At 34.7% G+C, this 26,655-nt stretch overlaps 1 protein-coding gene across 1 annotated transcript in view; it reads left to right on the top strand.

Annotated features, from left to right (window-relative positions):
- Positions 1–3,996: 3,996 nt before the first annotated feature.
- Positions 3,997–26,655, top strand: part of Smp_144820 (hypothetical protein) — a gene marked incomplete at both ends in the record, with an annotated part of 40,703 nt that continues 18,044 nt past the window's right edge. The window contains 10 exons of the mRNA XM_018798714.1: positions 3,997–4,111; positions 6,402–6,516; positions 9,146–9,528; positions 12,275–12,678; positions 14,596–15,049; positions 17,304–17,821; positions 21,166–21,634; positions 22,507–22,807; positions 24,084–24,136; positions 25,347–25,612. Of these exons, the coding sequence (XP_018653628.1) occupies positions 3,997–4,111; positions 6,402–6,516; positions 9,146–9,528; positions 12,275–12,678; positions 14,596–15,049; positions 17,304–17,821; positions 21,166–21,634; positions 22,507–22,807; positions 24,084–24,136; positions 25,347–25,612 (3,078 nt within the window). The remainder of the gene's footprint in view (positions 4,112–6,401; positions 6,517–9,145; positions 9,529–12,274; positions 12,679–14,595; positions 15,050–17,303; positions 17,822–21,165; positions 21,635–22,506; positions 22,808–24,083; positions 24,137–25,346; positions 25,613–26,655) is intronic.

Below are 26,655 nucleotides of genomic sequence, written 5' to 3'. Positions count from 1 at the left end.
ATCCATTTGTCACATGAGTGTAATGTATGTATGTATGTATGTATTTTGAAGTTTACTAGCTTAATTACTATAGGTGAACTTAGTGGCTTGTCTTAAAAACTTTAGAGTCTATTCATACCTCTCTCCCTCTATCTTCTTTGGTATGTATTTTTGTATGTATTTTGTAATTTACAGTTCAATAGAATAGGAAACATGTGTAATATTGTTTAATTGTTATCGTTCTCATCATGAGAGCTGTAGAGTATAGTTTAAATATTGTGTAGTGTTTTTGATACTTAGTGCTTAGATGTCTCAAATTAGGACGTAACAACTATTTCTCTAGTTGATATTATCAGTCGTTGATAAAGACGCAACTCAATTTAGTCAGATTATTCAATTGTGGAAACTGTTATTCATTTGTTCATTATCGTATTTGGTTGTTATATATCCTACAGTAATACAGAGGTACAGAGTCCTATCAACTATGTTAGAAAACGGATTGACTTATCAGGAGAAAAGCTGAAGCTAAAAACTGATCAAAATCTTCAAGACAGTTGAACTTGAAGAAGCGAACTATACTTCACTCAAGATGGCTAGTTTACGTAAACACAATGAATATCCGGCTAAGATTTTGAGCTGACTGTACTTGAAGAAGTGAACTGCACTCCACTAAAGACAGTTAGTTTACATGAGCACAATATGCACTCGGATCTTGCTTATTTTCGGCAAACATAAAAATAATAAAACCCTAGCTGTTATTGTGTGTGCAACAGTACGGGAAAGGTCATGCCTTCAAACCATTGTCAGTTATATGGTAGGATGCAGTGTCACGCAGTTTAGTATCCTGCTCGAGTAGTTGTATCTTTCTAATATGACAGTTGTCATCGGTGATTTAGTATTCTCACGCTCATACCACAATTAGATATAATACCATCCGCTCTTCTGTGAATTGAATACATCTCTCTGATATATTTACCGAATCCAATGGCTTTCCTGGATATGCAGTCCGGTTAGACCATAAAAGAAATACGTAAGCTTTTGCAGCCACGTTTTAGACACACAGGTAGGTTGTTGCAGTGCCTAACAGTTTAATACCCCATTTGAGCATTTACATCTTCCCTAGTCTATGGATTTGAATAAGAACCTAGTCTCCGGTTTATTATTACATTTCTCAATTTATTTGCCCTTTTCATAATCAGTAATAATAATATTAAATCTTCACTTCTTGTTAGTATAAATTTTTACATAACTATCTTATATATCACGAAAATCTCTCCATACTTCTCTCAAACCCTCCCCCCCCCAACCAGACTGCCAGAAGGTGTTAAACCAAATAGTCGCAAATATGTTAATTGCCTCAATTTATAACTGATATCGATTATCACCGATAACATGCAGGACTATAGAGTACAAAACAACAAGACATTTCTCTTACTTAACTGACTGGTATTTCTTTTAAACTGTTAAAAAGCTAAAACTGGAATTCATAAATCAGGAGAAACCCTACAACTAAGCATCATAACAATAATCGTTCTGTTAATCCTACTTAACTAAAAAACATACAAACAAATTAACTACAGAATTACTACCCTCAGGTTGTGTATATTTTCTCACTTTACTTCCCAATATTAGTGTAATTCCTCTTACGTAATATCTATGTATATGTAATACATATCTGTATTTAATATTATACAATAAATGAATGGAGGATAAATACATGTTGACTGGTAATTTGGAGAATCGTCCCACTGGTATGCAGTTTAAAGAAGGTTGTTTACTATGAACCTAAAAATTGGTTAATAAATTTACAATTGAATCCTCAGCGTAGACATGAAAACAATAATAAGTGTTTCCCTCTCTCTCTCTCTCGATAATCTCTTCAGTAGTTTCAATGGAATGAGATATTCATAGATGAGGTAAATGATGTCAGTTTCTTCTCCCCGAGTTTATATGTCCATGTCTTCTACTTTATGAAGCTATTACTGTTGACTACGCTCTGCTCTCATCCAACTAATTAACCTGGCTTTTTATGTGTCTATATATGTATTCACATATTGTAATTTGCTGGGTTTTTTTTCTGTTGCTTCATTGCATTCCTTTTTATCGCCGGTAATATATATGTAATGGTCCTCCCTCTATCTTCGTGAATTTTCAACAGTATACACAAAAACATTGTACTCCTTATCTTACTATGACTTGCTCTGTGATTGGTTATCTTTACCTATTATTTAGACAATTATTGAAATTTAATTATACACATACATTTGATCCATTATATTCTGACTGTGAGGAGCTCTTGCTCTAGTTGTCTTGTTCACCCCGTCCTAATTGTACTTTTTTAGTTATTGACTAAACTTAATTATTTGGTTCGTTTGAATGATATTGGATTCATTGTGTGTTAGAATTTATTCATTTTTGCATATATATATATTGCAAAACGTATGTGTGGAATTTCACAATTTGAACAATATGTGCCATATAATATGCTCTGGACTACTCATTATTTTATTGTTTTAAATTATCATTATTCAAGTTATTGTGAAATTGTAAAAATTTCTGCATAAAACATTGTAATCATGTGCTAAACATTGATCAGTAGATTGCCCCAAAATGCCCTGGTACGGCCGAAAGTGGGAAGAGTCCGCTCTCCCTCTCCAAATGCTCTCACATGGCCACGCGTATATAGCCTCTGACAGGGAAGTCCTAATCACTGCCTTCTCGTGGCATTACTGTTGTTTACGAAATTGAGAGGACGAATAGCGAATGTACGGCTCTTTAAGCGGGTCGGTGGACACGCGAACTCCACCTAGGGGAATTGGAAAACCCTGGTTCCAAACCAATGGTGCACATGGGCTGGCTCCAGTATCCCGAGGGAACAAATGACATATGAATCAATCGTTGTCACCGGCTACCATGAAACTGCATCTCCTTACGATGCTCCACTGCCTTGTGGATCAGACCCTTAGGTTAAAGGCTGCGGGTGTGGCCCCCTAAGAAAACTACCTGCTTCAGTTTGGGCACCTGGGTAGTATCATAGCCCTCACACAAGTCGAATGAGATCTGCGTAGCGCATATATATCTGATGCCCCTTTGTACCAATATTTATATGTTTAAATAAATAAATAAAAATAAATCACACCCAAAGAGTAGGAAAGTAGCTCACTGGTAACGTTGAATAGGAATGGCACTATGCTCTACAGTCTCACAAATGTAAGGAACTGAATTGCATTTTAGTTGGTTAAATTCATGTTTGATCTGAGTAGTAACTTACTGGTTTCAGGTTCTGCTAACATCGCTTCACGTACCTCATTAGAAAGGTCAATAGTACAGCTAAATCTCACACAACTAGTGTTCATCTAAGCAGAGTACATAAACCTATGTTTGCCAAGTGAAGTCTGGATATCGATTCTGTGTCGAGTTATTTTACTGCCTAAGAAGTGTCAGGCTAGGATGAGAAATCGTTTGCGATACTCGTCAATGTTTAATAATTCCTCAATTACTCATTTTATTTTGTTATTGAAGTTACTCTTCAATAATTGTGAATAATTCATTTTTTGTTATCTTTTTCTTCATGATATTAAAAAGGATTTTCACATTTGTCCTTGTTGCCGATTAACATTTACCAGTAATTCTGTATATGAATGTCATATGAATCGTTCAATAGCCCATATGTATTATCGATGTCACCTTTGCATAGAGTTGAATGATAATAATAATATGTCTGTGACTAATAGTCAAATTCCAGTTAATACAACCAATGCAACTAGTGTAAATTCCATGTTAATTCCCAACGAAATAATTGGTACAGATTCAATTGATAGAAGAAATATTTCTAGTGTAGCAACAACAACAACGGCTACTACTACTAGCACTACTATTAACAATAATAATCAAAAAATTATCAACCATAAAAATGTTACTGATTTTCAATTCTATTCAATTCTACCTGGTAATATCATAAAAGCAACCAATCATTGCGCTATATTCTGTCATTTCATATCGGCTCATCCGAATCAAATGGATTTATGGACATTGAAATCATCATTGCTTACTATATATTCATTAAAAGGATCTATAACATGTGCAGATTTAAGGAAATCATCTCTTTCAGATTTACTATCAAATGCTCAAAGTATGTTTCTTTTTTAAAAAAAATTTTTTTTGATGGATAGATAAACATAGATATTATATAGTGTTGTTAAATGTGTAAATGAAACAGTTGTTTGTTACTTACTTTGACGTATAATTCATCTTAGTTCTTGCTCAATGTATCTAGTATTGATTGATTTGGTGATAGTGTATACATGTTGTTGAACAGTTTAGAGTACTTCCGTTTGTCATTTGTTCCGTATTTTGAACCTGTTATAACGTATGAATTTGCCCTCTATATATATATATATGCGTCCAATGATACAGGAAATACGTACGAGCAGTCTTGGGTGCGTATCAGGCCCTGCTTTCTGCCTAGCCCAGCCAGTTAAGCCCAGAACACAAATAACAGCCTCGGCAATATGAATCATTATTTACAAGCATACTGGGTTTATATACTAACCAAACAGACCAAATTATACCAAAAAATAGAAAGATAACATTTGTACAATAATTGGCCAATGTGGCTGTAGATAGGGGGGAAGTAATCAATAATAATAGTTCCAAGGTCAAAATAAAGGTTATGATAAGAGGAACACGAATACGATTAGGTCACTTATTTAACAACTATCCAATAGGAAATAGGCATATTACATTTGTCCATAAATAGACCTCAGATTTACCATTCATAATTCACCAGGGGATATAACAGAACCTAATTGTAATGAATGTTTTTAGAGGCTGGTATCAAAGCAGTTACTTGAGTTGTTACTTTCCGAATTTTATTCCTGGATGATAGGTATAAAATTCTAGAAAGTTTATCATAATCAATTGATTTTGCGTGGATTTACGTCATAATTCGGACGATTAGTTTCACAATAGTTGAATGTCAATTAAATACAAGTTACTAGATAAAATAAATGTTCGTAGAAATCTAGACATTTGAAATCTAATTAGTTTCAATGTTTCGCTGGATAGGTTGGTTCATATAGTCTAATCTAAAACAATCAGTCCCTTTGGTAGTATGGAATGAAAATACAAAGAGTGTCAAAGCTGTACGATATGTTTGGAATTTATTATTCTGATTGTTATTCATTGTGATTGTACTCTCCGATTGTCTCTAAAATACGACCGATTAGAGATACGTCTAATACGAAGGGTAGAATCTACGCATATAGATCGAATGATCATTATATAACAATGTTTCGACGACCAAAACCCTCATGGGAATTTATTTATTTATTTATTTAAACACATAAATATTGGTAAAAAGGGGCACCAGATATATATGCGCCACACAAATCTCATTTAATTTGTGTGAGGGCTATGATACTGTCCAGGTGCCCAAACCGAAATAGGTGGTTTTCTAAAGGGACCACACCCGGAGCATTCAAAATAAAGGTCTGATCCACAAGGCAGTAGACCAGAGTCAGGAGATGCAGTCCCATGGTAGCCGATGACCGACGATTGGTGCATACGCGATTTGTTCCCTCAGGATACTGGAGCCCATGTGCACCATTGGTTTGGAATCAGGATTTTCCGACTCCCCTAGGTGGAGTTCGCGTGTCCACCAACCCGGTTAAAGCGCTGTACATTCGCTCATGAGAATAATAAACGAGAAGATGGGACTTTTAAAAGTGCTTTTTTATCTGAAGAAAAGATAATGACATGAGTAAACATCACAGTGTGTGTAGTACTATACAAGACAGAAAGATAAAAAAGATGTGAATTACTTGGAGTCGCTACATTACAAAGATCATAATAAAATAAAGTATGAAACATTACAATAATACCTCTCTTCGTAGAAATACCAAAAGGTTACAGTAGTACTGATTTTGGTCAACTGTAATACTTTGACAACAATGACTTCTGTTTAGTAAGTCAAAATCCAGTCGTTAGCATTTTCAACTTTAGTTAATTTAACGCTTGTCTTGATAATCTTATCTCTCTGTAGTGATATTTTGTGACGATTCGAATCAATATATAGTATGTATTAGGTTCTACACTGCTTATAATTAACTGATTGAGTTAATTGCTTAGTTATTAATACGATTTCACCTACAATTACTTGAAGAGGAATTGAAAAATCGGCGGAGAAAATTCAATCCGATAAAGAAGTGTTATTAATTTTACACTTTTCAACTAAACCAGATTCTGCCATTGTAGTATTTCCTGTCGTATGTTTAATCACTATCTTGTAAGTGAATGATTTTTTTGTGAGAAAGTTGACTAGTTCTTTTGAGGATTTGTTACCATATCTTTATTCAGCTTTCATGTTATTTGAATCATCGTTATTATTATTATTATTATTATTATTATTATTATTATTACAGAAGAGAAAACATCTTCAAATCAAGTTCCAAATCAATCTGACAAAATTCCATCTGATCCATTCTCTAATCATACATGTCTATCAGGAATTCTCAGTGATCTTCATCAAAGTCTCAAGTTTGTTCATCTGTCATATCATTTGTTTTTCTTATTTATAATTTAATCATTTATTTGTATAGCTCAGTTATATTATGAAATTCAAATTAAATATATCAATGAATTATCGAAAGCTTATCAAGTCATCAAATCTCATTTCTCTCTCGTGCGCTCTCTCTCGTTTTCTTTTGAGTCCAGTAGAGTTATCCTAAAATTTATTGGTTTTAGTTATATAAAGAAGGCTAAGTCAATCCGCTAACACATTACATCGGATTAATTTCAGGGATTATTCATTTTAGGTCTTCATACACAATCTTTATAGCTCCTTTTACTTTAGTTATTCGTATTAAACTGACTATTAAGAACTATGATGACTGCGTTGTCTGTATATAAAAGAAGGAAAACTGATTCTTTTTTATTGACTGATTTTCTCCACTAATAACAAGTATCAGTATAAGGTTGTGGAGATTGTTAAGTTTTTGATTAAGATCATGAATCGGTTGATGTTAGATCATCATTGAAAACCTGTAGGTTAGAAGTTAAGCGTTCGCGCGCGAGACCGAAGACCCTGGGTCCGAATCCTACAAGCAAGACCGTGAATGCGCACTGCTGTGGAGTCCCATACTAGGACGAAACGGCCATCCAGTACTTCTAGGTTTTCAATGGTGGTCTAACATCAATCGATTCATGATCTCAATCAAAAAAATAACAGGTATCTACGCAACTGAGTCCCTCTCTTTGCACTATTCTGCGTTTATTTATTATTTATTTATTTGAACACAAATATTGGTACAAAGGGGCACCAAATATATATGCGCCACACAAAAAATTGTCATTTTATTTAATTGTATGAAGGCTATGATACTGCCCAGGTGCCCAAACCGAAGCAGGTGGTTTTCTAAAGGGACCACACCCGGAGCATTCGACATAAAGGTCTGATCCACAAGGCAGTGGAGGATCGTGAGGAGATACAGTCCCATGGTAGCCGGTGATCAACAATCGATTCATACGCGATTTGTTCCCTCAGGATACTGGAGCCAGCCCATGTGCACCACTGGTTTAGAATCAGGGTTTTTCAACTCTCATAGGTGAACTTTCCGTATCCACCAACCCGGTTAGAGGGTCGGACATTCGCTATTCGTCCTCTCAATTTCGTAAACAACAGTAATGCCACGAGAAGGCAGTGAGTAGAACTTCCCTGTCAGAGGCTATATACGTGTGGCCATGTGAGAGCATTTTGAGAGAGAGGGCGGGTACTCCCCACTCTCGGCAATACCAAAGTATTTGGGGTCATCCTACGTTTCCTTCACACGATTAACGTTTATCTATCGGGATAATCAGTTTACTGCTAGTTAGTACCTATCAACGAGACATACCTGCAATCTTAAACGATATATGCTCACCATGTGTAGGATTGTTGTGTCCATGCAAATGGTGTCGTGTTTGATAGAATCCAAACGGTATCAACAGCTGGTTATTACAAAATAGTCATTTATTCCAAATATTTCATTCTAATTTATCACTCAATTAATAGGCCACGTAAGTTCTTATTTTCGAAGTCTTTTTATTAGTTATGACACTTGGTCATAGGTTCCTTTTGTTGCTTAGACCCATAAATCGTGTGATTTTACCAAAAAAAACTACAAGGCTACAGTGTACCATAGTTTTAAAATATCAATAGGTTCACACAACTACGATATTTTTCTGCGCAAAATTAGGTAACTTATTTATCGTCGATGAATACATGGAGTCAATCGGAGACAGTGATAAATAAATCGTAGTCAACGTAGAATCTGGCACTAGTGTTCATCAATAGAAGTCGCCAGACCATATTACCACACAAGATTGTAATTAATAAGATAAAATATCAAAGATGATAAAAAACATTACACAGTGTGATTGTCGTTCGAAAAGGTATGATATTTATACTGAAAATCAATATCTTGCACAGAACAAAGAGTGAGTGCTTCTATGTCACTGTGACCGATTATTCGGAAACATCATTTCAACCACTACTCTCACTCTTCACAATAATCTCACGGACACCCAACAAAGTAGTCTTTACTGTTAACATGAATCAGAACAATAATCAATAATTTCATGAATTAATCCCGTATCTTGATTTGACTATTCTCAGTCTTCTGACCCTCTCCGTACACCAACCAACGTTTCACGTTAATTTGCAACTGTCGTTAGGCCTGCGTAACAATTTACCAACCACCTCAGTCGAAGGGGATCCACAAGCTCATCAACTAATCAACCATATTTGTCTAGTACTCTATGCATAACCTCATCATTATCCATTTGATCTTTTAATGACACGCAAGCACAACTTCTAAGTTATTTGCTAATTAATAGTGATTACTAGATATATTCAGCTAGTTGGTGGTCATTGGTCTTATATATTCTGTTGATATTGTAAAATCAACCTCATGAGTAAACCAATCATTTGGTGGAGGACAAGGTGAAAAATGTTGATCGTTTGATACACTCCTTCTAGCTTTTTTGTCCGCTTAGTTACTACAGCATCATATAATTATCATCTCGAATTATTTATCACTACAAATGTTTGTTATTTTAGTCCATAATAATAGTCTTTTATTTATCTATAATATGTTGTACTCGTTTTTTCTTTTCTTCTTTAATACAGCAATATATCTGGTCTAGAGAATTATGACTTTCTTCATCCATCATCGTCAACATCACTGAATATTAATGACAAGAATGGTTATGATTATAATGTATTGTTAAATTCTCCTATCATCAGTGCAAGTGATTATAATGATAATATTATCATTGAAAAGTTCTGTTCCTTACAACGTATTTACACACCGATAGTAATTCATTGTCAAAAACAAATAACCAATGGAAATACCACTGACAACAGTATTCATCATCGTCAATCGCATTTTGATTTGCATCTACCGAAGTTGCCTAGTTCCGACAGTTTATTATTTCGTATTATTCTTAGTCTGGCCAATTCTGATATTTGGCATACCCATCTATTCTTATCAAATTGGTGTGATAATAATAGTAATAATGCAAATAAGTCGTTATCGAAGGAAATTGGGATTGTTGACAAGTGGAGTACCTTTATGTGTTGCTATGCTGCTAATAATAATGAGAATAACTCTTCAGATATTTTATTCAGTATCGATGACGATGATGATAATGATGATGATTACGGTGATGATGATGATGATGGTGATGATGAAGACCGTTATCGTGATAATGGACATGATTTTCACAGTAATAATAATCCTAATAGTAATGAAAAGAGTGTCGTTGATAGGAATTTTCAAAGCAAACTATCAACGAAGCGATTGTCTTTAGCAAGTATGTTAATTTTATTTGTTCATATCAACCAATCAATGTTAGACCACCATTGGAAACCTGGGAGATGATGGCGCAATATCATGGATTGATTGAAGCTAAACGCTAACAGCATTCGATCCCAGCTCAGCAGTCCAGAAGTTAGGTGTTCGTGCGAGCCCGAAGGTTCTAGGTTCGAATCCTGCGCACTGCTGAGTAGTCCTATACTAGAACAAAATGGCCGTCCAGTGCTTCCAGATTTTCCATGGTGGTCTAGCTTCAATTGACTCATGATTTTAAATATAAAAAAATTACTAAAATCTCCACAAAACTCCCTTCTGATAATATCCTATGACTAACTGATTAGCGCTCAGATTCTGTCTAAATTAAAATATCAGTTACAGTTAAGCAGTAAAAAATTCTCAGTCACAAAATAAATTTCTATTTTGAATCAATTATCTTAAATCAGTCTATGTACATCAATTTAGCTGAACATACTGTTTGAGAAGGATATCACTAATCGATTACTCAAATGAATGTAGGTGGGGTTGGGGCTTTGACCTACGAAGTAGAGCCAAAGTGTCCACATGTTACCTTAAAGCTGGCATAGTAAGTGGGATCCAAGCTTTGACTTTTTATAGTGAGTAAACCTATTACTTACTTATCCAAGGTCATCAAAGTCTACATAAATCGAAGACTGCAGGTTTTGGATCATAAATGTCCTCAAAGTGCTCGCGTATCGTGGAACAACCCGTTGAGTAGCGATAAGGTTGTGGATCCCCTTCGACTGAGGTGGTTGGTAAATTGTTACGCAGGCCTAACGACAGTTGCAAATTAACGTGAAACGTTGGTTGGTGTACGGAGAGGGTCAGAAGACTGAGAATAGTCAAATCAAGATACGGGATTAATTCATGAAATTATTGATTATTGTTCTGATTCATGTTAACAGTAAAGACTACTTTGTTGGGTGTCCGTGAGATTATTGTGAAGAGTGAGAGTAGTGGTTGAAATGATGTTTCCGAATAATCGGTCACAGTGACATAGAAGCACTCACTCTTTGTTCTGTGCAAGATATTGATTTTCAGTATAAATATCATACCTTTTCGAACGACAATCACACTGTGTAATGTTCCTTGTTATGATCGCTAGTACATCAGTTAGACTCAACTGCTGATTACCTTGCCAATTTCATCTTTTTTGTAGTAATGTGATATGACAATCTGGGCTAACAAGCATTTGTGTTAGAATGTTTTGATGACAGTGACCAATCGATTGATAAGTAATATAAAACGTAACAGTAACCGAGGTTAATGCTATGGCCTGTCATCTTAAAGGTAGAGTGATGATAGGTGACTTAGTATACCGAGTTATCCACTTAACATTCGATTGTTAGCTCAAGCCTTATGCAATTCGATTGGTCATGGTTGTCACTTACGTGACACGAGAATAAAAATCATGTAAATTTAGGGAATTCTGTAACACCATTTGACGGATAAATATTAGGTTTTGCTGCCCACACATATCCACGACTTGTCAGACTAACTGAGTCATGCTGTGATTGGATGATGTTTGAGCTTGGTGGAAAATTCGCTTATTCATCATCGCTCTCCTACATTTTGTATCATACATACTATTTAACACATTTCGTCTTACATACATGCCATACTTTTCGTCACAACCGTAACTCAAACCGACAGAATGAAATTATTCTCCTATAATTATCCTCCTAATGCTTTTGACTCCTTCACACCTTAGCTACTAAAAAGACAATCGTAGCGAAAAACTGCGAAGATCCTGTGTTGTGGAGAAACTTCAAACTCTTTGTTATGCTCGTTCGCTTTTTACTGGTCAGTTATCTCATTTAAAAATTATAGATTAGAACACATTTCACGTTGAACAACTGTCAAAACTCAGATGAATAATTATCAGTTTAACGTTCCAAATTAATTAACCACTGAGGAATCTCAATGTAAAATTTTTCCCTCTCGAAAGAGAAAGCTATAAGCTACAATAGTCCCAGAGTGATGACATGACTTTAATTTATGAACTAATCAATCAGAATAAATATGGCATCTCTTGAATTTTCGCGTTAAATTTATTTATCCATATCACCGAATATCACTCTGGCATTGTAGCTGATGTCAATTCGTAGGGGAAAACCCTAACTCTAATCCTAAATTTATCACAATATTTTGTAACCTTGTTTTAAACATAATAAGCGGTTTGTTTCTCGAAGTCACTTTAACGTCGTTCAAAGGTTGTCCACAAGTTATAGTCTCGTCAATTTTATTATTATAAATTACACAGATTCTGTGTAATATTTCTTCTAAACTTTCTTATCTAATCCATTTCTTTAGAATGATAAAATTAAGACAATGAAGAACATTTTTCTGTTTTTCACCGACTGTTTGTTAGTAATAATTGGTTGTTCAAGCTGTCTATGTCGTCTTTTTTTCTGTACATGTAGAACTGTGTGATATTTGTCTACCACCTTCCGCTCCATCCAATTCATATTTGAATCAGGCTCTAGGTTCATTGATATTCTCCAGTCATGATGATCATCATGCTTCAACGTGCTTCACAAATGCAACAATCAACCGAACGTCTGATGATATGTACAAACCGAAATCAATAATGAAATCCAATGTGAATCAACAGTTTGGAATATTACGTTGTTTAATATGTCAATTCCGAACAAATAATCATAAATTACTTATTGAACATCTTATCGGTAATCCACCATTAAATCATACAAAATGTGGTCTATGCGGTCAATTATTATTTGCTAATCAACCGTCACTTTGTTCAGTTAAAGCACATCTACTCTTACATTTAGGCTGTTTTTTAATGTGCCCTCAATGTGGATTTACGGTAGGCTTATTTATTTAATTATTTTTCAATTGTATGTAAAACACAATACATCTGTTGATTGACTTTCTATGAGATCATCATAAAGATCCATTCTAATGATTTCATGTTTTTTCTTTACCGTAGTTTTTTCATCTGATATAGAATAACTTAATTGTGATTTTCAACAAGACGATAGTATCATTAGTAAATAAAAGTAAAATAGATCCCATTATTTCAGATTACAAGTCGTGTTCTTCAAACCTCATATTTCAAATAGAAATTGTTGGCTTCTACTCAATACTTAAAATATTTAAACCGGTCTTTTCATCGTTGGATTCCTCGTTTGGGATCCCACTGAAATCAGAAAGAATGCATTCTTAAGGTTTGGAATTCTTCAGGAATATGGGCCTACATCAACACTTGAACTTTGAAGTGCGCCAGCGAGCTTGATACAAAAATAAGTGGCAAGTGTAAGACTAACTAATGCGTAGCTTCGAACTAGGATTAACTATTCTCTCCGCAATCCCCTGGTTTTCAAAAATTTTCCTACTGTAATTTTTCTCTAATCAAGATTGACTTTATAGAATATTATATAGAAAAAATAACAACCAATGTAAGTATATTGTAACTCCGAACTATAGTTATTTTTAAAGTAATCAACCAATCAAAAATGATAAATTAATAGTTTGTACGGAAAAAATAATATTACAAAGAATATCCAGATTTCACATGATTAATGGATTAATTTAGACGTTCAATAGGTTCTCATGTCTTTATAACAAAAAAGTTATAGTGTATAGACTCATCCATATGGTTCCATATCACTCATTTTTTCCTATCGTTATATAAGAATCGAAATAGTATTTAAATCGTCCACACATACCTTCGACATTATTTGTGAGAATATCAGTTAACAAATGTACAAATTCCTGCTTATACACAACAATTCAAGTCTTCATAGATAATGTTTCGCCTATTCAGTCTTATTGTGTATAAATTATTGTTCGTGAAAGGACGGATTTCTTCACTTCAAGAAAACGTTTTGATGCTTTCTGATTTCACCCAATAGAAAGATAATTTCAAACTCATTAATACATCTGAATGTATTTCTGTACACTAATGATATTGTCTGTGAGTGAAGAATATCGGGACAGTCATGTCCTTACATGTCACTGTTGTTACCAATGAAAAATCTATAGAAATAAACTCATTTTTCTGCAGTTCAAAGTTTACTTAGACAAATGATCGAACTGCAGACGAAATTACGGACAGAACTCATATGGTTCCCGTACTGTGTTGTTGTATACTATTAGTACACCATATAATAAGCATTTTAGTTCAAACAAACCCCATGATCTTGATATCAGTATTTCAATGTTTACTTATTCATCCCTATAGTATAGGTTCATCAAATAACCTCAAGTAGATGGGTTTTTTTTAGCCGAAAACAATTAGTCATTTAGCCCAAGATTGTCTGATCGATATTGCATTTAATCAGCATCTAGAAAGGTGCTCTGATGATAGCCAAAAATCATTGCACCTTGGTTCCTATAGAATGCTTTTTAAGCTATTCTGTTCATCATTCGCCTGAAACTTAGATTTCTTGATTCTTGAACTCTCCTAATGACGACACTTTTCCCCTCTCACTATTTTGCGACGATCCCCGTCAGGTGGTCTGTGAATCAGATTTACTCGAAAACAGACCCTGTAAACATGCGGCATCATATAACAGCGTTTCGAGTGGAAGAGTAAACTACTCATCCAACTTAGAACATTCTAAATAATCCATAACTCCCCCCTCCTATAGTGACGAATATAAATAGGCGTTTTGAAAACAATATTTTCATTCATTTAGTGTATAGTTTTTAACGTTAATTAATTATATGCATACCTTTTTTCTTTTCTCTTTAATTACAAACATGACAATAATAAATGAAGCCTCCATTACATTTGCCGCCAGACTGTGCAGAACTATGTTTACGTGTTCACCTACGTTTTGTTTGTTATCATTTCAATTTGAAAGAAATATTTCGATGTAATTATTGTGATGGGGACGGTAAAGCTTATCCTACTTATGATAACTTATGTCACCATCATTTGGGACATCATGTAAAGCGAATATATTCATGCTTATGGTGTGCACGACAACTACGTAGTAATAATTATGAGAGTAACAATAATAATACAAATTACACTAGTAGTAAAGCTTTTCAGATATCAGAGACAATAGGTGATAATGCCTCGATTCCGGTTCATGACGTCTCAAAAAGAAAAATCACATCTACAGCACATATGGCTTCTATTCATATGAATAAAGAAAATATCAAATTGCCATGTTCCACGACTACATCCCATAAAAATTCACGTCCTAATTCCAATAAATCTAATTCTTGTAAGTTGTGATTTGTTTATTTTTTCATTAGAAATTTAACATTTATGACTACTGCTACTACTAGCACAAGTGATGATGTCTAAATGATTGTAAAGCGCTTGGTTTTCAACCACTGAATATAATATTAGCAAGTTTAGAATGTTATTCTGTCTTTTTGCGTTTGAGAGTTATGTTTATAGGTGCAGACTACCTGATTTAAGTCTGCGTGGATGATATGTCTCATGAGTGTTCGCAATAGCGCAGGTATATTTACTCTTTATATTCCTTTAGAACATGAGTCTCGAAGTCTTTTCTTGTAACACTGTTACTACTCGTACTACTCTGGGATATATCTTGAAATAATTCTACCTAGTTGTATAGTATGACAATTTGAACTGATGCATATGTGTCAGGTTCCACGTTGCGTGCGGTTGACTAACAGAACAAGGTTTACACAGTCGGAAAACGTATCAGGTACCTACCCCATCCATCCGCCCTACACGTAAAGACATGCGGAAGAATGTTACTCAGAGCTTATAACACATAAGCCTCCACCTAATAAACTCTTGTTACTACTTGTGAATTTCACAATTATTCTGAATATCACCATTCTTCAAGAGCCATTTTCTAACGCGCAACTCACTAGTACTATGGTCCGACAGCTTTGCCTATCACTGGATCATCGGTTCACAAATTACTAACAAGTTTCAACTATCAGGAGACCTATTTTTGACTTCATTTTATCAGTTAGCATCAAGCAACATGAGCTAAAACATTGAGTCAGTCAAACAAAGAGTCGTATTTCAATATCACTGATAAGATTCTATCAGCTCTAAGTACTCGGGAATATGGCACTTTTTTTCTGAAAAGATATTCCCGTCGTTTTGACTCGATTAGTTACCGCTGGATGATTGATTTTTTTAATCTAAATGGCGATACTGCGGACACTTTATCTATTTATATTTATGTATTTGAACATATAAATATTGGTACAAAGTGGCCAAACCTCTATAAACAACGCAGTCAGTTCTTTAATCAGAAAGTCACTACCATCTTTAAAAAGGGCCGGAGGTAAGTCATCTGGGCCTGGTGATTTGTGGCGCTTCAAGAATTGGAGTTCCTTGTGGACTTCCGCCTCATTTCGTGGATCAGTCGTCACAGGCCGTGGAGGGCAGGACAGTCTGGTCGATGTTGCCTGGGCGGCAGACCAGGTTCACTGCCCCTCGAAAAACTTTCAATCGTCCAAGACGTCGATTGTTTCGCTGACACCATACTTCTTGCTGCCAGTGGCCCGGATGAGTTGAAAGAGCTGCCGGCAGTTGCCAGATGTAGTTGCTGCATATGCACTTTTGTTCAACTTAGTCGTAACACTTGTTATGTCTTATGGCCCGTTAAATATCACCTGACAAAATCGCCAATCAGAATACCGACTCCTGTGGCCTAATTCCTGTGCTAAGCCAATGACACGTCAACCAGTAGTAGCAGCCTTGGGTCAACTCTGAGTCCTTATTAGTCCCCTGTATAGCAACTTCTCACCCAGCCCTGGTCGTTCAGTCCAGAACACAATATAAGCTTACAATATGTGAATAATATATTCCAGACGTACTTAGTTTGTATACGAACTGACCAGATCGCATCACACCATAAGATGAAAAATAATAATTATAAAGGATCAAGCCAAAAGTGGCTACGAGTACAGGAGACTGTAACTAATAGATTGGAGAAAAAATAAGGATGATAAATTGTATAACAGTAGCCAATAGGTCAAATGAAATCTAATGATAAAATAAAAATATAAATGTGTATAGTGTAGTTTCTGAATAGTTATACAACAAGAATATATATATAATAAAAGTCCATAAATAGTTCCCAGAAGTTACCCATAATTTAATCTTCTTCGAACATAACAACACTGTCTTCTGTAGCACTGTGCAGTCTATGTTAGAATCTGATAGGGCTACATGTTCATACCTGTTTATCTCCAATTGTTTTCGACTAGTAATTGTACTGCATCACTGCTCCTTATGCAAAACATAAATTTATAGCTCGAATTCATAAACCATTATTCAATTAACATGTTACAGTTCCTACAAGATTATTGCAAATATATTTTTCCAATGTGCGCGTGTACTAACAAAAGTTAAATGTAGGTTTCGAACGTCCTATCAGTTTTGTTTAATTTGTTATAATGATAATCGAATTTAAATTTTTTTACTTAATTTCGGATTCGTTTTCTTTTCTTTTACGTATTATCAAAATAATAACGTCGAAACAGCTCATGGTTCGGTCAATAGTTCAATCCCTAATAAGACTCCAAATATATTTCGTTCCAATTCTATCCAAGAGCTCTTATATCATTTGAGAAATGTTCATCGGTCTTCTATAATTCCTAGTGCTATCGAACGGACTAACAAGTGTGTCGCTGTACACCATGAAGTTGAACTATCAGATAACGTCTTAACTATTGATGTTCCAGAGTCGCCACCACCACCTTCTCTTCATCCCTCTGTCGTTGTTGTAGGCTACAAGCAAACATCTTCAGTCAATAATGATGTTCGTAAAGTTGGTTATGATGGTGTTACTTCTTCAGATCCACAGAAATCATCCAAAGACTCTGATGTTTTACAAATGATAGATGAATTACAAAAGAATATCACTAATAACAATGATAATAATGTTAAAAATAAATTATCTGTACATTTAGCTCCAAAGGTTGATTATAGTGTAGGACTTCAATGTATTGAATGTTCTAAAGAATTAAGTACAAAAGAACATTATATGGAACATTTTCAAGTGAGTAGTTGTTTAATTTTTGTCAAACCAACATAGAGGGTTTTGTAAAAATTGTTCACTCTTTTTCGACAGTTTTACATCATGGACTAACGACGTCTAACAAAATAATCGTTATAAGGTAGGGCTGGACCCAATATTGCATCACCTAGAACCTTCGAGCTTTGGAGGCTACTCTTCAGACCATTGAGTTGTAGTGTGTTCAATCGTTTCGTTTTCTCGTGAACCATGAATTACCTTTTTCTTTTGTTATTATTATGGCTTCTACTTTTCAGATCTGTGTTAAGTCCAAAAACTTCGTGTTCTTCTTATAAGTTGTTAACTTACCGGTCTCCCACTTTACATTCACATTGATTCGGTTGTTCAGTACCAGTAATCTACGGATTACTTATCATCTATCCCATAAACTCTCGAGCTTCATTTTTCAAACTTTAAGATGGATAAATCGTATCACATTCAAAATACTACCCATTTATGGCAATATACTTGTCCGGTATCCACTGCCATTGTTAAAAATTCCTCTAGAAATATTCAGGAAAATAGATTCTACACCTACTCTATCGTTTAACACTGTCATCTTTATCTGATCCCTAGTACTGTCACTGCGTGACCATTTTGCATTCAGGAAGCATACAGAGATTTTGGGGTGTTGTGCGTTTTTCTTTTGATTGGTAGCGACTTTTCATTTTTTGCCGTTGTATTTTTGGCACAAGTGCTCCGTACAGAAAAAATCGACGTGGTTGTGATGAAAAGATAGAAAAGAGGATAGTCGCTCAATATCGTGGATTGGTTGGAGTTGAGCGCTAACACTGTTCGACCTTGGCTCAATGGTCCAGATGTCAAGCGTTCGCTTGAGACTGAAGGTCTCGGGTCTGAGTTATGCGCGCGAGATCATGGACGCTCACTGCCGAGGAGTCCCATACTAGGACGAAACGGCCGTCCAGTGTTTCTTTATACTTATTTCATTAATTGCAACAATGTTTAGACATACATTCATCTTTAAGATTTTTTAGACTTAAAGTACTTTATGTACAATGTACTGAAGGCGGCTGGATTTTGTTTTATTCTGGAGGGAACTAGTTGTTATATCTCTGAGAATAGTATTTATGCAATTGAACTAAACAGTAGTTCACACACTATTTGTCACTTTCTTAAGGTGTCTTACTTAAGTCATTATTCAATTTAAATTCACTTCTGGAATAGTTATTTAAGTTTTTTCCTACGGACAAAATATAAGATACCAGTAATATATTTTGTGTAATAGGTTTTCGACAGTTTTAAAACACTACCATCAAATATTCAAGTCTTGATAAAATTACTTATGTCATTCATGTCTTTTCATAGTGTTGAATTTTTTGTCCAACATCCGCACTTTTGGACTACCTTCAAACTTTTGACATATAAGCAAAGATGGATGATGGCTAGCAGTGGAATCCAGGACGCGCGTTTCATCCTATTTGGGACTCCATCCATCTTTGCTTATAATGCTTGTGATTTAAGGCAATATCGAAGCACAGCATGCACATATGTCAATAAGAGACTGATCATTTTGCAGTCCTAAACATCAATGAGAAGATTCAAACAAACAATACAAAATGAACTTTTGACGTATAATTTCCATTTAAACATTAAGGACATGAAGTCCAGCGATAGGATCTCTTTTCGACGAATTTATTGTCAAGTTGTACAATCGTATTGATATATATAAAAAGTTTTGTTAAATTATTAGTTCCGTAAGTACATGAACAAGGAATAAACATGATGATATAACAGGAAGATTATAATGCTAGATTACGTAATATAGATAATAACAATAAAAGACTGTGTGTGTGCAAATTGAAAGTGTCTTGTGAAATTATTAAATTAGCAACAAATTATAATGTAGATGACGTATGATAATTAGAATATTTTCGTTCTGGCGTCAACTCTTGGATGACAAGAGCTTCTACTCTTTTAAGGAGTTGAATACAAAGAAATCTAGATAGATTTGAACGAACTGTATAAACAACCTTGAAATCAACTTATGGATTAGTAGAGTGATTAGAGCCGATTAGATGTTCGTGATTGGAACTTCTAAATGCTTTCCTCTCACCCTTGTAGAACTACACTGGGACATGTTCTTGAATCCAAGTTGAATGCAAGCACTGGCTACGCCATATGTACCTTGCTCCACTTTCTCCAATACCTTCAAACTGCCTAACATCAGAATAATAAGTTAAGTTTTCACACTTTGAATTCGTCTTTAACATCACTCAAGCTGCCAAGAAAAAGCTGATAATAAAGTCTGTTGTATACACATAAAAGTTTGGTGATCATCAGTTTTACGATCACCCCGTTAATTCTCACGTGTTTCTTTTCTTTTCACCCCTTCTTTCTCTATGCTATACAACTTTTAACCATTCAGAGGTGGCAACACTATACATAATCACTCCACTACTTTGCCATTTTGTTATTATGTCTGGCTACCTTTAATACTTATGGTATGTTTTGCTTGATTAACTTTAAACGTCTACTGAATCATGAATAGGGTTTTCATCGTGATAAGTCCATTATTATTGTGTTACAATAACCATGCTGGTGAATTAGACAATGGTGAACTTTTGCACCTATTACATCATAAATGCTTTGAAAAATATTTCTAAATTAGAGAGGTTATTTAGAAAATTGGAGTAGAGAAATTCTATTAATCATGACAAATCATGTGGATAAAATGCATAGTAGAAATAAAAATTTTGTCTTAATAATTCAAATAATCACATGACGTGATTATCTCCATGTGTAATAAGCAAGGTGTTGTCAGAGTGTAATTATGGTGAGCATTTCATGCAAATTCTGTAAGCTGGGAATGAGGTAGGGCATTTCGATGGAGTTTTGTTCTCTGAGCTGGATGGTTTGGTTATGGAGCTTTCTCCGTCCTTCTGAACGACATCAACAGCACAAACTTCGGATAGAAGTGAAGTGTTTGAATTCGAGGAAGGGCAGATATAAATATAATTCGGGATCTAGATAAAATGACAGCCTGGCTCAATGTTTTTTTAAAATAAATTTATTTTCCATTGCTTGGAGTTAGACATTGACATTGTTATGTACTGGCTCAGTTTTATAGAGGTTGAGTGTTCGCATGTGAAACCGTAGTCCCGGGTTGGATTCTCGCGCGCGGTGCTGTGAATGTTCACTGCTGAGGAAGCCCATATTCGGCCGTCCCGTACTTCCAGGCTTTCATTAGTGATCAGTTCGTGATTTCATTAATGAAAATTTATTTTTTTTTCTAATTTCTCTCCATTTTTTCTTTGCTAATTATAACTTATTTTCTGATCACTCCACTCTACCATCCTTTACTTCTCTAGAAAGAACATGGATCAAAATGTAGTCGTGAATCGTTTTATCGTTGTTTTGGTGCATGTAAACGTCTTCTACCAAATATTGATGATTTTCGTGAACATTTAACTGAATGTCTTCATGCGCAATCTATTTATTATTCAACATTTGGTCATTTGTACAACAAAGATAAAGCATTCGATTTGTTCAATGTTGATTTATCGCCAATAAATATAGAGAATAATAATAATAAGCATACAAATAATGAACTCCAAGAACAGTTAAGTGTAAATAATACTGATCGAATATATTCGAAAAACGTGTATAAAATTAATAAGCATAGTATTGGTGATAATAGTAATACTATATTGGATTGTAAATTATGCTTCTGTGCTTATTGTGGAATTGGTTCACAAAAAAAATCTATGATGAATTCGTCGTCTATAAATTTACTAGATCCAGTACTACCGAGTTTAAAATCCTATACATCAGATGACGGTAAGATCTGTGTGTGTAATTATATAAATAGCTTAAATGTTAATCGCTTAAATATTGCTCTTTCCCATGTATATTATGTGCTCGAATCCTATTAATAGCCTTTTCCTTGCCTTGCTAAACCTTGATTCGGTTTGACTATAAATTCACCCTTGTATTCGCTCACACACACACACACACATTTTTTCCTGTTCCAAATTCGCTTGAAGTGCTTGTAACTTTGTTGTTTGTGCTATCCGTTAATAAATTGTAGTCACCCTTGCTTCCTAGGGCTAATGGAAGGTTATAAAGCAGTTTGAAGAATAAAAATTATGATCTACAGTTGATGGTTAAGGTTAGTATTTAGATTTACAGCTTTTCATCACCAACTGTTAATTGCTGTAGAAATAGACAGCGTTTCTTGAGTGGTTGATAAGTCGCCCAAGGTCATCTGAGCATTATACATTTATCGTATTTTTATCATTTAAATAAAACTTATGTTTCTGCTTCGTAACCGCAGCATATCCCTTACCTAGCCTTCACATAATTGAAAGCTGTTTTAAGATCAAGTAAACGAACTTCTGCTTGCCATTATCATCTGAGTTACATTCAACTATCTTAATCACAAGTAGGTAGAGTCCGTTCTTCGAGCTTGAAGCTCAATGCAAAAAAAAACACTAACATTTTAATCTTCAAACTACCTCTACAGTACAGCAGCTTACCTAATTTGATTGCTTAATAAATAATTTGAATGCAATTGATGTTTCACGCTATTGATTCTTTCTTTTCCACAGGTAATTCCATCCCTAATATCAGTAACAATAATAATGATGATGATAACAATAATAGCCAATTGAATAATAATGTTAACGTTGTCCTACAATCACAATTTTCAGCAGATAGTGTTAGTACTGGTTATTTATCGGAAGATGATCATACTGGATTTGATACAACTAAACAATCAATACAGAACAACACAATTAAACAGCATAATACTAATATTCAACGACATAGTCTTTACACACCACAATATTTTTCTAATTTAATTAATTTACGAATTCATGAGAATAATTGTCATTATTCAAAACGTAATAAATTAATTGCTTGTCCATGGTGTCATGTACGTATGACTTGTACAAAAAAGGATAAATCTCGTACTACCCATATGCATTTATTATCACATCTTCATAAACATTGGTAAGTTTAATTGGTTTGATGGTTTTACTGTATTTCACGTTGTTTTTTTCTCGTTTGTTTGTTTGCTTTCGGTTAGAATTATGGAACTCAGTAAGATCAATCTGTTAGTCTATTAATACTAGCATGAAATGACTAACTAGTTTCCATTGGATTTCAGTGACATCCAACTGAAATCGATCGCTGGTAAACAACCAATAAATTAAACTAATCTCGACAGAACCTCTTCAATTAATTACTTAGTTGTGTTGTAATCATCAGCGTTATTTTATATCGCTTTTCTCCAATGAAATAAATGATAATAACTATGCACAGTTTTTCACTAATTCACTGTCTTCCCGTATTCCCATAATATAATTTGACTTCTGCGAATTTTCGATGCGTATCTCTAAATTATCTGATTGATTGTAGTTGGTTTTTTCCAAATTTTTGTTAAGAGTTGCCTTGAATGTAAACAATTTAGTTAAACTTCCATTATAATGTGTGCTACTGATGTCAACAGATATAGTAGTATGTATCACCAATCTAAAGTGGGATGCCTGGCAGCAGGAGGTTGAGGAAATCGAAAAGAAGAGAGAGGGATTGGTATGGAAACGAAGGAACAACAGAGTTTGAGACAATTGGGAAATATTTTTCAAATGAAGTATTTACTGTATGGTTCTCAGATTTGACTAAGATATTCTGCGTAGTGTATTAAAATACACTTGAATGTCTCACTTGTGTTCTCGTTCACCACACCATGTGTACCATAAACTACGCTGATATGTTATTTTGTAATTGTCATATTGGGTTTGGATCCCTTAAGGGACGCCAACTCTGCGATTCAGGTACATCCAGCCGACCAGTCCCAAATAGGACAAAACTCACATCCTGCATTCCACTGCTAGTCACATGCCATCTGTATTGTATCAACTTTTGTCATAATGGCTATATCCAAGCAATTCGCATATACACTAACCAAGACTGGTCAAATTTCAATCAGAAATATCAACATCGGAATAATCCAAATGATTTCAAATTGAATTCAAGTATTTAGACAAAGTTATATTAACAGAATATTACAAAGTATTCCGAAATTATTTCCCATGATATGTCAATTCTCACTCTAATCAAATCATGTGATCGAACTTAGTCGGTTGCTTAATGGGCTCTGATGACATTGTATTGTATTTTGAGCATTTTTGTCTACTCAGAATATAGTCATTGTTTGCTTTTATTCACTCTCTCTCACCCATATACACCTATTCCTATTTTTTCTGTTTATTTGTCCTCCCTTAAGTATGGCCACTTGGTGTCTTGAACGTATGCGTAGGTGGAATGAGAATGCTAAAGGTTAGTTTTTGTGTACTTTTCTGACAACCATTGTTGTATCTCAATTATTATTCTTCAATATATTTTATGTGAACAATGAAAGTGACATATTTTCTTGATGATAAAAACAAGAGGTACGAGAATTAATAAAGTGGATGAACTACACAGTCTACAGTGTGTAAGCCTCCAAATGCCCTGGTACGACCGAGAGTGGGGAGAGTCCGCTCTCCCTCTCCAAATGCTCTCACATGGCCACGCATATATAGCCTCTGTCAAGGAAGTCCTACTCACTGCCTTATCGTGGCATTACTGTTGTTTATGAAATTGAGAGGACGAAAAGCGAATAGCCGGAGCTTTAACCGGGTTGGTGGACACGGAAAGTCCACCTAGGGGAGTTGGAAAACCCTGATTACAAACCAGCGGTGCACATTGGCTCCAGTATCCTGAGGGAACAAATGATGTATGAACCAATTGTTGGTCACCGGCCACCAATAGACTACATCTCCTCACTATACTCCACTGCCTTGTGGATCAGACCTTTAGGTCAAAGGCACCGCGTGTGGCCCCCTAAGAAAACCACCTGCTTCAGTTTGGGTACCCGGGCAGTATCACAGCCCTCACACAAATCAAATGAGATTTGTGAGGCGCATTTATATCTGGTGCTTTCTTGTACCAATATTTATGTGTTTAAATAAAAATAAATAATTAGCAGTGTGTGAACAACATATCTTTGACTTATATGCCTATTGTGTGCGATTCCGTGAATATTGACTGATGAATTAAAGTTTAATCATCTATAATCATATAATTGTATCATATTGTTGTCAGCAGTTTAGTTGTTACGATGTACACTTTCCAAAATATACCAAATCATTATGCAAATGAGAAGACAGAGATGGTGGAAAGATTTGTAGCTCAGGTGAATGATTTAAGTGAAGTTTTGTTTTCCGATCTGGATTTATTGGTCATGGAGCTTTTGTTGTTCTTCTAAACAACATTATCAGCACACGCTTCAGATAGAAGTTGACTTCACTGAAGAAGACTGAGAGGAATAGGACTTTGGCGTAGGCTCATAATTAACTTTCTACAATAGTATGGTCTCGTTCATAATTTCTCATCTATCCCATAACCTTGAGACGGCATGTATACTGTGTTTAACGTTTTTCCCTGTATATTTTGTATGATAATGTAAACTCGTGCAATGTTTATTATACTCTGTTTTGTTGTTAAGTTCTGCCAAATTGTGTATGTGGATTGGCTTTGCTCGATTCTCCACAGGCTATTTTATCACATGCCGGAGTTCACTTATTATATACAAACAAATACAAATCTTCCAATAATATTCCAGATTCATTACAACATCGTCCATATAAACGTTCATTGTCTTCATCATCGTCGTCATCATCATCATTAAAATCCCAACTAAATTCTTCTGAAGAACTTTTATTTCCCAAACCTAGTGATCATATTCCTTGTCCTATAAAAATCTATCGACATGTAAGTTATATAAACCTGTTTTAATGCATTACTTAGTCAATCAATTGTAAATATTGAATATCATGAGATCATTTTGTCATATTTTACACATTGAAAGATTGTTTCTATACTAAATGATATTTCATTATCTAATCAAACATTATACTAAGTGAGAAAAGTACAACCATACATTGCATTACCATTTCCCGTTCATAATCCTTATTATTTTGAAAAATATGGAGTTTATTCTTTGTTAACATGTAAAATAAATGAAATGTAGCTAGCAATCGAATTCAGGACGCTTGTTTCACCACTTTCAGGACTGGTTGGTTGTATGTACTTGGATCTCAGAGTTGATATTCGCTCCGAGACTTGAACACAGTACTATTCTCTGCAAACTCTTTTGTGTTATCCACTTACCCACTGAGTCTAAATATCCACCCACTTGTGCAACGTCAATGAGTTTTATTTCAATTTGAAATGGCTTGAATTATTTCATTGTTGATATTCTGACTGAAATTTGATCCAACTAATGTGTCCCTTGTTATACTTTGCTGACATAGTTTAATATTTTAAAGATGTGAACCTTGGCACTATTAGTTGAAATCATGAAAAACAAATATAAATTTGATATCAGTTTGTTATGTTAACGGCATGCAACAAAATATATCTCGTTCAATTTCGATTTTCACTTTTAGACGCCACAGTTTCTAGTAATTTACCTCATGTGAACTTATTATAAGTTTTACTTCAGTGAATGTATATTGCCAAAGCAGCTTGGAAATCACTTGATATTCTAGGTGCACGTATATATAAAAATATATATAATTAATTATTTCTGCTTAGAAATACCAACACTAATCGTTGGAAAATAAGCAAAAGTCGACAATTATCCAAATTATATTAGTGCTAGTCAAGGCTTTTTAATAAATTTCCAAAACTGATAAATTCTTTTAATTAAGATAGTGAACCGATCATTGTTAGACCATCGTTGAAAAACTGGAAGCACTGAACGGCCATTTCTTCCCAATATGGGACTCCACAAACCCCTATTCGGATAATAT

Source organism: Schistosoma mansoni, chromosome 7 (assembly GCF_000237925.1).
Source record: "Schistosoma mansoni strain Puerto Rico chromosome 7, complete genome".
Taxonomy (NCBI): domain Eukaryota; kingdom Metazoa; phylum Platyhelminthes; class Trematoda; order Strigeidida; family Schistosomatidae; genus Schistosoma; species Schistosoma mansoni.
Note: the sequence above shows the minus strand (reverse complement) of the source record. Positions and strands in the feature narration are given on the sequence as shown.